Here is a 15,021-nt window from a genome sequence, read left to right as displayed (position 1 = left end):
TGTTGCATGGTACAGTGCATAATTCCATCCAACCAATTTGTAACACATAATGGCCAAGCCTAACATACCATGTCCAATAAATCACACATTTTTAAAGACAGAGTTATATATAAAAATAATTTTGAATTTACTTTAACAAAAATGTCTCAAGCATCCTTAGTACAGGCCTTTCCATATCAGAGTTGAAGATGTAAAAACTGGCATATCTACTGAAATATCGGTTTCAATGAAGATCCACAAAAGGAGAAATTTTGTATCAAAGAGGACTAGGCCAGACACATTTCTGATTTAAAAAAAAAAAAAGTCCAAGACACAAAAGTGGTGCCGTGTTATAATTCTGGTAGTTCATTTTGTTCTGTAAAATATTTTCCATGGTTGTGGTATCACCCATGTCAGGTGGTGGCATTGGTTATCACTCATCTGCATCAAAGTCATGACAGCAGGTTCCCAATCTTCTAGAGGTGTCAGCTTAAGATTTGGTTTGGGTATTTGGCTTGCAACTGCCATAACGCAGAAAGTCTTGCAGCATATAGCACAAAACCCCAGGAAATTATCACAATGCAGAAGAGAACCTAGGAAAAAAAAGGAAATCTTTTAGATTTTTATAAAGATGCATACATTTTCTGTCTTAAACAGTAAAACTAGTCTGTATATGCAGCATAGCATGCTTGTTATACTCACTGTGGAACTTAAGGGGTTAATCCTCTGCATTGTGTAAAAGCTGTTTGATCCTGTATGCACAGATCCTCCCCCTCCCTGCAATGTCTATCTGGGGAAAGCCAGCTAATGCAGGCAAAAGCCAACCTGCACATGCTCAGTTGTGTCTTTTATGCTGGAGAAAAGTTTCTTGTTCTCACAGGTAGCCAGGTCATCACACATGTGGGCGTGTATATAGGCTCCACCTTCCTGAACTCTCAGCAGTGAAGTGACTGTGCAGTTTATGATGTAACCGTGGTATACAGATCATCCAAAAAAAAAAAACAGGTATATAGTGGCAGTATTTTAATGTATAAAGATGATTTATAAGCTGTGGGGGGGTGGATGAACTATTTTCATATTACTGGGCTTAGTAACACTACAAGTTGTTACTAACTTTAAATCCAACTCAAAACCCAAATTTTATTTATTTTAGTTTTGGATGGAGTGTGGCAGAGATAGAACCCATCTGGTTTTAGCTGCAGTGTGTATCCCACTGGAAAAAATATCCATTACTTGCTATTTGAACAGGGGTTAGTGGGAAATTTCTACAACAAAACTTTTCTTCATTAAAACTGGGGAAGGGTTGGAACCTCAGGCAGGTTATTACTGGCATTCTGTCCCAGTAACAACTATCCCTTTTATTTTCTGCAGTTTTCAGAGGGACAGGAAATGTGGAATCTGTTCAGCAGGATCACAGAAAAAAATAAAAATTAAATGCACAAGTTCTGTGTTAGTGCTTGACCATATTCGTGCACATCCGTTCAACGTTCAAAGTCTCTTTAAAACAATATCTTATGTGCAGTTTATATTCATAACCTTCCACCATGTGTGCCCTTGTTATTTAATTCACTCTGTTTTTGCCACCACCAGATGTACTCTCCCCCTGGACTTATTTATTGACCATATCATGCTCGGTCAAAATGCGCTTTTGTCCCTTTTAAGTGGGCCAAGGACAGCATTTCAAACTAACCGATCTTACCATTCCAATTCTCCTGGTGCTCTCCTCCTTCACTCCCCCACTCAAAACCATGTAAAAAAAAAAAACACAACACTTGTGTGACTTTTCCTGCGACTTTGGACATCAGAGTAGCATGACAAGTCATATCCCATGATTCCCAATGATGGTCATGTAGTACTTTGGTCCGACTTTGATGTGAGTTAAGGTCCATAGACATTAAAGGGGTTGTAAACCCTCATGGTTTTTCACCTTAATGCATTCTATGCATTAAAGTGAAAAACCTTCTGTGGTACTGCACCCCCCAGAGACCCCGTTTTACTTACCTGACCCCGATCTTTCTCTGGCGAGGAACGAGCGCTGTCTCGTGTCCTGATTGGATAGATTGATAGCAGCGCAGGCATTGGCTCCTGCTGTTGTCAATCAAATCAAATGACGCAGGGCCGAATCCTATTCTGTGTGAATGGACACAGATGCGAGACTCGGAAACGCTTCTCCAACGTGGACTCGATATGGGGGGGGGGGGGAGCCACCAGCGCCACTGAGGGACCCCAGAAGAAGAGGACCACTCTCTGCAAACTAACTGCACAGTGGAGGCAAGTATGACATTAAATGAGGGTTTACAACCCCTTCCTTCAAGTTGACACAGGCATTCCCTGAAATTGCATCAAAATCACGCAATTTTCAAGTCGCGGCAGTGTGAAAGGGGCCTAAGATAGTGCTTCTCCTTTTAAAATTGTATTAGTTATCCAAACTTAACATTTTACACTCACATATAACAAGTGCAAGATCGCACAAAATATATCCAGCCTTATGAAATATGGCAATTGTGTGCATCATCCTACACAACTGGATTATCTCACTTCCACATTCCTTGAGTGAAAAATAAAGGGGAAAAATTGGGGCAATTGGGACTTGATATGGAACACATCACTGGGCAGAATAAGTCATCAAATATAATTAAAGTAGTATATTTATTTGCTGGTACCACATGCAAACCACAATATCATTTTGATTGTGTATATACATGTTGAGTGGAGTGCTGAATGTTACTATCATGTGTTACAGTGTTTAACATATTATTTTACTATAATGTGACTAAATTATGTTTTATCTACTCTGTACCATACTTCTTGATTCTATGCCTGTATCATTTATTGCATTGTGCTCTGATGTGGTACCAGCAAATAAATATACTTCTTTAATTATATTTGAGGACTTATTCTGCCCAGTGATGTGTTCCATATAAAGTCCCAATTGCCCCAATTTTTCCCCTTTATTTTTCATATAAATAGGGATGGAGACCTGTGTACTGGATTGTCACGGTCTCGTATAAAGTCCCAACATTTTTATTTTTTTCACATTCCTTGAGTGTTGTGACATCATCCATGCCCTGCCCCTACGCATTTTGTCACAGGGCACGTAACTTCATTAGGGGGAATGTGCACTAATATGGTCAAGCACTAGCGATACGCTTGTGTATTTATATAGTATATCTTTTGACTTGTATGAAAGTTGTATTTGGTGCATAGCTGCTGGTGATATGTTTAATATTTTTTTTATATTATATATATATATATATATATATATATATATATATATATATATATATATATATTTTTTTTTATATATATATATATATATATATATATATATATATATATATATATATATATATATATATATATATATATATATATATATATATATATCTAGTTTAGGATTTCTACAGAAAAAAACCCTATAGCAGCTCGCAAGGGATAATATTCATGGTGGTAAAAAAAAAAAAGTGTATTTACCCTTCCCAAGTCTGTCCAAAGCAATATAAAATAGTTTGAATGTAGTTAAAGTGGACCTTTAACCACATATGTACCAATGAAATTAAACTTACTTAAATGTACACATCTCGCTTTCACTCTCTGAATCATCCCTCAACATGATTGAAGGGAAAAAAAACAAAAATTGTCATCGGTGGCCGGCTTCTTTTCTGCCCGCATACTAGCACATTATGTGACAATTACCTGCAAATTAAGCCTGTGTCGCCTCCGTTCCAGGCCGCATTCATCTTTGCCCATCTTCCTTCTGGGGGATGCGTGATGTCACAGCACACACTCCTGAAGAAACAGCATGGGTGGCCGTTCCTTCAGAATGCATGCGCCGATGACATCATCACTTATGGGTTTTTGTTTGTGAGCACTGTATTTATATTTTATTAGTATACAGTAAATATCTTCTAAATGGCGCATGTTTAGGAGATAGTTACAGTACCTATGGGTAAGCCTAGATAGAATAATTATATAGGGAGATATACAACTTTTTTAAATGTACATCAGTGCAGGTCTGATGAATGGATCAGGACACAGACTGAATCCCGATTTAAAGCAGTTGTATACCCGCTGACACTTTTTTTTTTTTTTTTTTTTTTTTTTTTTAATACCCCTGTAAGGCAAAAGGCATAATGAGCTAGTATGCACCGCATACTAGCTCATTATGAAATGGGTACCTTAGAACAAGGCGTCGGTAACTCACCTGGTCAACGCCAAGGGAGATGACATGTTGTCTCGGCGTGTCTTCCGGGTATCGCGGCTCCAGCACTGTGAGTGGCCGGAGCCGCAATGTCGTCACTCCCGCACATGCGCGCAGGAGACTTCATTCCGGCAAGGTCCAGCATTTTCCGGGCTTTCAGACGAGAATCCCCTGTGTGCATGAGCCGCTGAAGTCAGCGGCTCATTGCACAGGGAATATCTCCTAAACCGCACAAGTTTATTAGAGATTTTTTTTTAACCTACAGGTAAGCCTTATTATAGGCTTACCTGTAGGTACAAATTTAAAAATAGACTATACAGCCGCTTTAAAGTGATACCAAACACATACCATTTAACTTACATTGTCCCTTCACTTTCTGCTTGTCACATGTTAAAAAAAAAAAAAAAAACACACCACACACACAGACTTTGGAATACAGAGTAAAAATAAATAATTCACATCAAAAAAATGTTTTGAATTAGCATACAAATATATATTAGAAATAAAATTATTTTTTGGCAACAACATGGTGTGGGCAGATTTCTACTAGTCACAGGCTGTGTCATGCCCCTTCAGTCTGTGTCTTCGAATACGAGGGAGGTGAAGCCTCCATTAATCATCATGTAATATCCTGCCCTCATTGTGTTTAGCTTGTTAGTGGACATGGAGGAGGAGGGAGGGAGTGGGCTGCCATTTACTACTATGTATACACCCACATGTGTTACTCTATAGTCACATGGTCTGCTCAGATGTGATAGAGAGGAAAAGCTCAACATAGAAAAATCAGGGAAAACTGAGCATGTGCAGAGTTGCCACCACAGCTGCACTATCCCTAGCTGAATTGGTGACATGAACAGAAGGTGGAGATAGAGAGCAGCAGGATCAACCAGGTTTTGGAATACATCATTTATCAATATTTTTTTTATGATGTGGGTTTAGTGATCAAAAAACGCATGGAAAGTAGGTTATATGGTTTCTCATGGTATTGTTCACACCAGTGCTTGTAGTTCCAGGAAAAAAAAAAAAAGTAACACATGATGCATTTTTCCTGTGCTGGACTGTACTGGAAAGCAGTAAAACACATTAACAATGCACCCGGACTCCGCACAAGGAGCATGCGAACACGCCTGAGCTCATCCTTAAGTGGTTGTAAACCCTTACAAACCACTTATGCCTATACGGTTTAGGAGATATTTGCCCGAAGACAAGCACCGCTGTCTACGGCACATGCACCGTAGACCAAGGCGCGCAGGCGCACTGAGCGCGGCATTTCCAACAAAGGAGCTGCCGCGCGTGACGGCTCCCGTGCGCATGAGTGACGTAATCGCGGCTCCGCCGAATGACAGCCGAGGAGCTGCGAGACCCCACCGAAAAGATGGATGCGCCGGACTACAGGGGACAGCGGTGACATCGCTGGCTCCTGTGTCAGGTAAGTGACACATAACGGGCTACTATGCGATGCATAGTAGTACATTATGCTTTACCTTTGCAGGGAATGAAAGAGGAAGTAAACTCATCAGGGTTTACTTCCTCTACATGTAAGCAGTGTCTGTCTATAGACATCCACATGGTCTTCTATAGCATATCCCAACCTGTGATTGTTACATGCCAGCATGAGAAGGAAGAGATAATAGGATCTCATTACAATGACCAGATCCTATTCTTATCAATAAGTCTTACCAGGGACAGGACTCTCCCCTGGGCTCTTCGGCTGAGGATCATCATCTCTGCACACAGCCCCTTCCCTCTCCTCTTATGTTGATGTTTGGCGCTGTATAGCAACGCACGTTGAGGTCAAAGATCCCCGGAGAAGCAAAGTGGCCATTTTTATTCCTGGCAGCTCAGAGCAGCCTGCCAAGATAAACATTATTTCACATGCACAAATCTATAGTACATCTATTATAGTATAAAACAATGGACAACGATCTTCTCGCCGAATAGTTCGAAACACAGCCTGTGTGCACCTCCACCTCCTCGCCTGCAGGGGGCAGCCAGCGCTGTGTCTAGCCCTCCAGGGCAGAGTTTGGCGCTCTTCTCTATGGCAGGTTCCCGGCGCCCCGGTCTTCCTGGTAGGGCGGAGAGCGGAGGTTGGTTGTGTAATAGGCTGGGAAGGTAATGAGAGTTGGTGGTGTCGGGGACACTCAACGATCACCATGAGGGAGAAGAGGGGAAGACGGCGGAAAACAGCAAGGAAAGAGGAGCCGAGGACAATGGTTAGTCCGCATATATATTGTTATGGGCGCTATCCCTCCATTATTTACACTGTCCCTTTGTAGTGCTGATTGGCACTGTCACTATGACTTAGCAGAAGCTGCGTTGGAGCTCCATAGTCCTCACCCTATTCGCCCCACTCATTTCATGACTGGAGACTGGGGTGGAAGGTAATGTATATGTGTTCCCATACAGTCTGTATACTGTATGTGTGTTCCCATACAGTCTGTATACTGTATGTGTGTTCCCATAGTGTCTGTATACTGTATGGGTGTCCCCATAGTGTCTGTATACTGTATGTGTGTTCCCATAGTGTCTGTATACTGTATGTGTGTTCCCATAGTGTCTGTATACTGTATGGGTGTCCCCATAGTGTCTGTATACTGTATGGGTGTCCCCGTAGTGTCTGTATACTGTATATATGTGTGTGTGTTCCCGTAGTGTCTGTATACTGTATATATGTGTGTGTGTGTTCCCGTAGTGTCTGTATACTGTATATATGTGTGTGTGTGTTCCCGTAGTGTCTGTATACTGTATATATGTGTGTGTGTTCCCGTAGTGTCTGTATACTGTATATATGTGTGTGTGTTCCCGTAGTGTCTGTATACTGTATATATGTGTGTGTGTTCCCGTAGTGTCTGTATACTGTATATATGTGTGTGTGTTCCCGTAGTGTCTGTATACTGTATATATGTGTGTGTGTTCCCGTAGTGTCTGTATACTGTATATATGTGTGTGTGTTCCCGTAGTGTCTGTATACTGTATATATGTGTGTGTGTTCCCGTAGTGTCTGTATACTGTATATATGTGTGTGTGTTCCCGTAGTGTCTGTATACTGTATATATGTGTGTGTGTTCCCGTAGTGTCTGTATACTGTATATATGTGTGTGTGTTCCCGTAGTGTCTGTATACTGTATATATGTGTGTGTGTTCCCGTAGTGTCTGTATACTGTATATATGTGTGTGTGTTCCCGTAGTGTCTGTATACTGTATATATGTGTGTGTGTGTGTGTGTTCCCGTAGTGTCTGTATACTGTATATATGTGTGTGTGTGTGTGTGTGTTCCCGTAGTGTCTGTATACTGTATATATGTGTGTGTGTGTGTGTGTGTTCCCGTAGTGTCTGTATACTGTATATATGTGTGTGTGTGTGTGTGTGTTCCCGTAGTGTCTGTATACTGTATATATGTGTGTGTGTGTGTGTGTGTTCCCGTAGTGTCTGTATACTGTATATATGTGTGTGTGTGTGTGTGTGTTCCCGTAGTGTCTGTATACTGTATATATGTGTGTGTGTGTGTGTGTGTTCCCGTAGTGTCTGTATACTGTATATATGTGTGTGTGTGTGTTCCCGTAGTGTCTGTATACTGTATATATGTGTGTGTGTGTTCCCGTAGTGTCTGTATACTGTATATATGTGTGTGTGTGTGTGTTCCCGTAGTGTCTGTATACTGTGTATATATATATATGTGTGTGTGTGTGTGTGTGTGTGTGTGTGTGTGTGTTCCAATACGGTCTATATACTAGAGCTACCACGACGAGTCAACGCAATCGATTACGTCGACTACAAAAATACATCGACGTGCGTGCAAGGCGTTGATGCGTCACACAGTGAGAGTTGCAGGTCCACACCCCCACCGCTGATTTCAGCGCGGTGCTTCTCTCATCCTGCTCCGTGTCTCCCACTCTCCTCCGTGCTGCCGTCCCCCTCTCTTCTCCCCCTCCGTGCATCTGTCCTCCTCCGTGCTGCCGTCCCACTCGGTATCTCAGGATGGAGAGCGGAGGTAGGAGTCGGTAAACCTGGCTCCTTCATTTTCAGTATGGACAGAGTCAGTGACCACTGACTCTGTCCATTCACATAACTGAAACATTGTAACTTCCTATGATTGACCCGCTGTCTTCTCTCCATTCATTATCAGTGCAGCAGAGGCTGTAGAGAAAGGGACTGGGGAATCTCTGTCCCCAGTTCCTTTCCCTGTCTCAAATTGGAGATGTCAGAGGTCTGTTAAGACCCCTGATATCTCACCATAGCGCCCCCCCCCCCCCCCCCCCCCAACAGGGCTGATAAAATTTTTTTGCCATGTATAATAAAAAAAAAAAAATTATAAAAAAACAAGACACACTGACACTGTCCCCACACACACCCTCCCCCCTAAAAAAAGAGAGCATTGTAAATACTTTTATCTTACTTTTTTTTTTTATGTACTTATTTTTTGTAAAGTTAAGACAAAAGAATATAACTACATACTTATATATAATATATATGTACCGTATATACTCGAGTATAAGCCGAGATTTTCAGCCTCTTTTTTGAGGCTGAAAGTGCCCCCCTCGGCTTATACTCGAGTCATCGCTGTCTGCCCGCTCGATCAGCGTGTCGAGCAGACAGACAGCGGCCATTCTGATTCAAAAGCCGCGCCTCCGGCTCCCCCTTCGCCTGTGATAGGCGGAACACTGAATTTCCCAGCAGCCTGTGTTCCGCCTATCACGGACTTCGTATCATCCTCGTACTACGGACGAGGATGATACGATGTACGTGATAGGCGGAACACAGGCTGCTGGGAAATTCAGTGTTCCGCCTATCACAGGCGAAGGCGGCGGCGCAGCTTTTGAATTTGACAATGGCCGCCGAGGCGCCGACGAACGAAGAGGGCACGGGACGGAGGCAAGGCACAGGACGGCACGGCACGGGACGGGACGGGACCGGAGGCAAGGCATGGCATGGCGGCGAGGCACGGCGGCGAGGCACGGAGGCAAGGAGGCTCGGCACGGGACGGAGGCTCGGGACAAAGGCTCAGGACACAGGTAGGCTGGACACACACACACACACACACACACACACACACACACACACACACACACACACACACACACACACACACACACACACACACACACACGGATACACACACACACAGGGATGGATGGATGGAGACACACACACACAGGGATGGATGGATGGATGGAGACACACACACACAGGGATGGATGGAGACACACACACACACAGGGATGGATGGACGGACACACAGGGATGGACGGACACACAGGGATGGACGGACACACACACAGGGATGGACAGGCATGTCTTACCCTCGGCTTATACACGAGTCAATAAGTTTGCCAGTTTTTTTGGGGGTAAATTGGGGGCCTCGGCTTATATTCGGGTCGGCCTATACTCGAGTATATACGGTATGTACTAGTTATATTCTTTTATCTTACTTTTTTTTTAATGTACTTATCATTTTTTGTAAAGATTAATTAATAATTATAATAGTGATATTGGTAATTAAAGATTAATTGGCTAATCAAAAAAAAAAAACACTAGATTAAAAATAATTAAATCGTATAGTCGATGACTAATCGAAAAAATAATCAATAAATTAGTCGACAGACAAACTAATCATTAGTTGCAGCTCTACTATATACTGTATATGTGTGTTTATCATACAGTCTATATACTTTATATGTATGTTCCCATAAGGTCTATATGCTTGTGTATGTGTGTTCCCATACGGTCAACTGGATAAAATGAGGATCAATATTTTTTTTCCGTTAGAATGAAGATGACAATTTTCTGCGTAACATCATCTTTCACATTATACAAAAAAAAATGGGGTTAACTTTCTTTCGTTTTTATTTTGAATTCATTGAAGTGCGTTTTTTTTATTTTTTTTTATCCCCCCCCCCCCCCCCCACAAATATTGCGTTTAAAAGACTGCTGCGCAAATACAGTGTGACATAAAATATTGCAACAACCGCCATTTTATTGTCTAGGTTCTCTTCTAAAAAAAAAAAAAAAAATATGTTCATAAATATAAAATATATATATATATATATATATATATATATATGTGTTCATTCCTTTGATCTAAAATAACTAAATGTTACAATGTTTCTCTTTTTCTCCTATAAAAAAAACTTTTGCAGCCTGCGTGTTTGTTTTTTTTTTTTTTGTTTTTTCTCAGCTGTCAGCAGTGAGCTGAGAACTCTGCACTGAATCCAGGAAATGCTGTTTTAAGATTGAGGGGGGTAGAATTGCATCTCGATTCTTTAACAATTAATCGTACAGCTCTACTGTATGTGTGTGTGTTTGCATACCGTCTGTATACTGTATTCGTGTGTTCCCATACTGTCCAAGGGACTCCCCACATTACTTTACATCTTCTTACCACAATGGGACTTTTACTAGCACTTTCGCGGATTGCTTTTCAGCTCTAAGGTGATTCCCAACAGCTTCTACATGGACCAAATTTCTAATAGAGTATATGGAAAGGCTATACAATCGCACACCTTTTTTAAAAAGTTTCCTATCTGCTGCTCTTTTGTTTCCCAAAACAATTCTCCTGCACTTGGGCACTGGGTCTAGGGATGAGTGGTGCAATCAACATTAAGGCTAATTTCACACTGAGGCACTTTACAGGCGCTACAGCGCTAAAAATAGCCCCGTAAAGAACCTCTCCTGGCTCTCCAGTGTGAAAGCCCCAGTGCTTTCACACTGGAGCGGGGCACTTGCAGGATGGTAAAAAGCCCTGCAAGCCACATCTCTGCAATGCTGTATACACTACTCCTAAAGCACCCCTGCCCCATTGAAATCAATGGGGCAGCGGTGCTTTGCGGGCAATTTTAACCCCTTTTCGGCCGCTAGCGGGGGTCGAAAGTTCCCCACTAGCGGTCGAATAGCGCCGCTAAAACAACGGTAATGTGCCACTTAAAATAGCGCGATTTACCGCCGACGCCTCAGTGTGAAAGTAGCCTAATAGTAAGGAATGTCAGTGGCCTTGCTGCCCCCCTTAGAACAATGGGTGTCTTTTGAAAATGTAACATATAAAGAAAAAAAGGGAAGGCGCACTGACCTTGTGCATTACCAGAAAACAATTGAATAAAAAGGTAAAAACAGCAATGGTTATACTCTCATACAAATGTGGTATACAGGTATTGAAGACAACAGCAATGGTTCCGTCTGATCCTCTGGCATCTTTTCCTTCCTTCCTTCATATCTTTGGTTCCCACTATTGATCTTAGAGGAACCGTTTGTTATTGCTGTTGCCTTGAATACCAGTTTACCACGTTTTTTTATTTTTTTTTATTTACCTTTTTATTAAATTCTTTTTTGATAATGCACAAGGTGCGCCTTCATTTTTTTCTTTTATATGTTGCCATTTTATTTCCTACATGCACATTCTAATACATTTTGCCTTAAAGCAGAACTTTTCCCATAACTTAACCAGTTATTTATCGTCAAGAAACATACATTCCACATTACCAATCATCCTACCAAAATGAATGTGTACTGTAAACTGCCTCCAGCATTGCTCCTGTTTGTTCTTGCTGGAGGCTGCCATTTTGCTGAAGCCCAGAGCCCCTGAACAGCAGTAAATCATAAAGCAGAACTAAACCCATCAATTTAATGGTTTCAAAACAGTTACATTTCTGGAATGCTGGGTTTGCTAACTGTCACATTTGCTTGTGTCCTCAACCAAACTGTCAAACCATCAAATGTGTGGCAGTTTGTAGATCAAACAGAAGCAGCTGTAAGAGGGTTTAATTCCACTTTTAGGCTGTTGGCAAATCATCCTCTTCAAATTTGGCAGTGTCTAAAAATAGAGAGCAGCTGAGCATGCGCAGAGCAGGATGAGGCAGTGTATTACTGGATTATAAACAGTATACACACTTATTTTTAGAGTGGAGCTTTTAGGGTTAGTTCACAGCATACGTGCATGAAAACGGAAGTGTCACTTGCAGAGACCTCAGTTTACATCAGAATTCATGCACGTCCGTTATGTGCCCTGATAAGTAGATATTCACCATCACACCAGATGTAGGTGTGATGGTGAATATCTACTTATCGCACAGGTTCCAGTATCCAGCTGGCAGTCGCTACAGCACTCAGTACCTTAACTAGTTCCTGACCGCCGGCCGTCCAATGACCGCCAGGCGGCGCACCTATTGCGGCGGGAGGCGGTCATATGACGGCCTCCCGTTTAAACAGGGAATGCGCGCGATCGTGCACGCGCACCCCTGTTTCTTCGGTGGCGGCGTGTCACGGAGACACCGCTCGCCACCGAAGGGGGTGAACAGCCATTGGTTATGGCTGTTTACCACGTGATCGGCCGTGATGAAGTCACGGCCGATCACAGATAGTCACACCCCGACTGTGTACGGCGCATGCGTGCAATCGTGAGCGCGCTGCGCGTGCACGTCGGTGACGAGCAGTGTTCCCGGGGAACACGCCGCCACCGACGTGCACGCGCAGTGCGCTCACGATTGCACGCATGCGCCGTACACAGTCGGGGTGTGACCATCTGTGATCGGCCGTGACTTCATCACGGCCGATCACAGATGGTCACACCCCGACTGTGTACGGCGCATGCGTGCAATCGTGAGCGCGCTGCGCGTGCACGTCGGTGGCGGCGTGTTCCCCGGGAACACTGCTCGTCACCGATTCTGGTAAACAGCCATTGGCCGGCTGTTTACCCACGTGATCGGCTGTGATCCTTTCACAGCCGATCACTAAAATGTAAACAAACCGCGGTAACGAGATGTTACCGGGTTCTCCTCCTCACACACCGATTGTGTGTGAGGGGGAGATTGCGGTAACATCTCGTTACCACCTACAGTACACATCAAGCACACTGATTGCCCCCTCAATAAAGAGGACCTGTCACCACCCCTCATAGTACCTGTCAATCACAGTCCACCCGAGTACCTGTCACCAGGCCACCCGAGTACTTGTCACCAGCCCATCAGAGTACCCGAGTACCTATTTGCAACCCATGTCTCATAGAATATACGTTGGGGTGTTTACTTTCCAAAATGGGGTCATTTTGTGGGTAATTTCACTGTCCTGTGGTTCCAGGACCTTCAAAAGTGTGATGGGTAGGAATTAAATGAGATGTCATTTATGCTCCTAGAACGCCTGAACGTACTACTTCAATGTTCGGCCTCTCTATGTGGCCAGGCTGTGTAAAAGTCCTATACATGTGGTATCACTGTACTCGGGAAGAGTAGCAGAATATATTTTGGGGTGTAATTTTTGCTATATACATGCTATGTGTTAGAAATATCTTATAAATTGACAATTTTGTGTAAAATAAAATGCGTTTTAATTTTTTTCCACATATTCCAAAAACGTCTGGAAAAAAATTAACCATTCAAAAGACTCCTTATGCCTCACAGATTATACGTTGGGGTGTTTGCTTTCCAAAATGGGGTAATTTTAAGGGCAATTCCATTGTCCTGGTACTCCAGGGCCTTCAAAAGTGTAATAGGTGGTTGAGAAATGAGATGCGCCATTTTTGCTCGTAGAACGTCTGAAGGTACTACATCAATGTTGGTGCTCTGTATGTAGTCATGCTGTGTAAAAGTCTCGCACATGTGGTATACCCATACTTGGGAAGAGTAGCAGAATGTATTTTGGGGTGTAATTTGTTGTATGCATATGCTGTGTGTGAGAAATAACCTGATAATATAACAATTTTGTAAAAAAAAAAATAATTAAAAAAAAATCTTAATTTTGCAAAGAATTGTGGGAAAAAATGACAACTTAAAAAAACTCACCATGCTACTTACTTAATACCTTGGGATGTCTACTTTGTAAAAAGGGGTCATTTGGGGGGTATTTGTACTTTCCTGACTTGTTAGTGTCTCAAGAAATGAGCTACACCTGATGTACTGAAGGCCTCATCAGAAGTGATCAATTTTCAGTGATTGGCACCATAGTTTGTAGACTCTATAACTTTCACAAAGACCAAATAATATATACTAATGTGGATTATTTTTACCAAAGATAGGTAACAGTATAAATTTTGGCCAAAATTTATGAAGAAAAATTACTAATTAGCAAAAATTTATGACAGAAACAAAGAAAAAGGCACTTTTTTCACAAAATTTACGTTTTATTTTATTTATAGCACAAAAAATAAAAAACCCACTAGTGATTAAATACCACTAAAAGAAACCTCTATTTGTGTGGAAAAAAGGACGCAAGTTTCATATGGATACAGTGTAGGATGACTGAGTAATTGTCATTCAAACTGTGAGAGTGCTGAAAGCTGAAAATTGGTCTGGTCAGGAAGGGGGTGTAACTGCACTGTATTGAGGTGGTTAAAGAACTCATTCCAGGACCATGTGCAATGGGAATATGGACTGTAAGTTATGTGCCCTGTTCACACCAATGTTTGCTGTCATCTTTAGCTTTTTTACATGTTGCAGATTTCTGCACATAAAAAAAATCTGCAGGTTGTGGTGAGAACAGGCCATATAAAGAACAATTCTATTTGTGCCCTTGTAGGAGCACATGCAGAAAAACTGACTTTTTTGCATCATGGTGTGAATAAGGCTTTAGGCCTCTTTCACACATGCGGATGATATGTCCGTATTTCATCCATCCGTTTGCGGATGAAATACGGGCATACATTCATCCCTATGGGATAGCGGGTGTCTGCGGATGAACATCCGCAGACACCCGATTTCCTCCGCCTCCGCAACAGTCCGATTCTGCAGATGGAGAAAAATCCTATTTTTCTATCCGTCTGCAGAGCGGATTGGATGAACACGGACACACGATCCGTGCTCATCCGATCCCCATAGAGGAGAGCGGAGAGCTGACAGGGCGGTCCCCGCACAGTGTGC

At 42.4% G+C, this 15,021-nt stretch overlaps 1 protein-coding gene and 1 long non-coding RNA gene across 2 annotated transcripts in view; one reads left to right on the top strand and one right to left on the bottom strand.

Moving 5' to 3' along the window:
- Positions 1-348: 348 nt before the first annotated feature.
- On the bottom strand, positions 349-6,139 carry LOC143974137 (uncharacterized). The gene is made up of 2 exons (XR_013272174.1): positions 5,861-6,139; positions 349-572 (listed from the first exon to the last, which is right to left on the bottom strand). It is a non-coding gene; the product is annotated as an uncharacterized LOC143974137 (long non-coding RNA).
- Positions 6,140-6,208: 69 nt separating this feature from the next.
- The window catches only part of TOPORS (TOP1 binding arginine/serine rich protein, E3 ubiquitin ligase), a 31,988-nt gene continuing 23,175 nt past the window's right edge, over positions 6,209-15,021 (top strand). Inside the window, exon 1 of the mRNA XM_077475250.1 lies at positions 6,209-6,393. Within this exon, the coding sequence (XP_077331376.1) occupies positions 6,334-6,393 (60 nt within the window). The 5' untranslated portion in view covers positions 6,209-6,333. The remainder of the gene's footprint in view (positions 6,394-15,021) is intronic.

Source organism: Lithobates pipiens, unplaced genomic scaffold (genome assembly GCF_037356315.1).
Source record: "Lithobates pipiens isolate NorthernLeopardFrog02 unplaced genomic scaffold, aLitPip1_a1.2 Scaffold_13, whole genome shotgun sequence".
Lineage (NCBI taxonomy): Eukaryota > Metazoa > Chordata > Amphibia > Anura > Ranidae > Lithobates > Lithobates pipiens.
The sequence above is the reverse complement of the archived record's forward strand: the minus strand, read 5'-3'. Positions and strand labels throughout refer to the sequence as shown.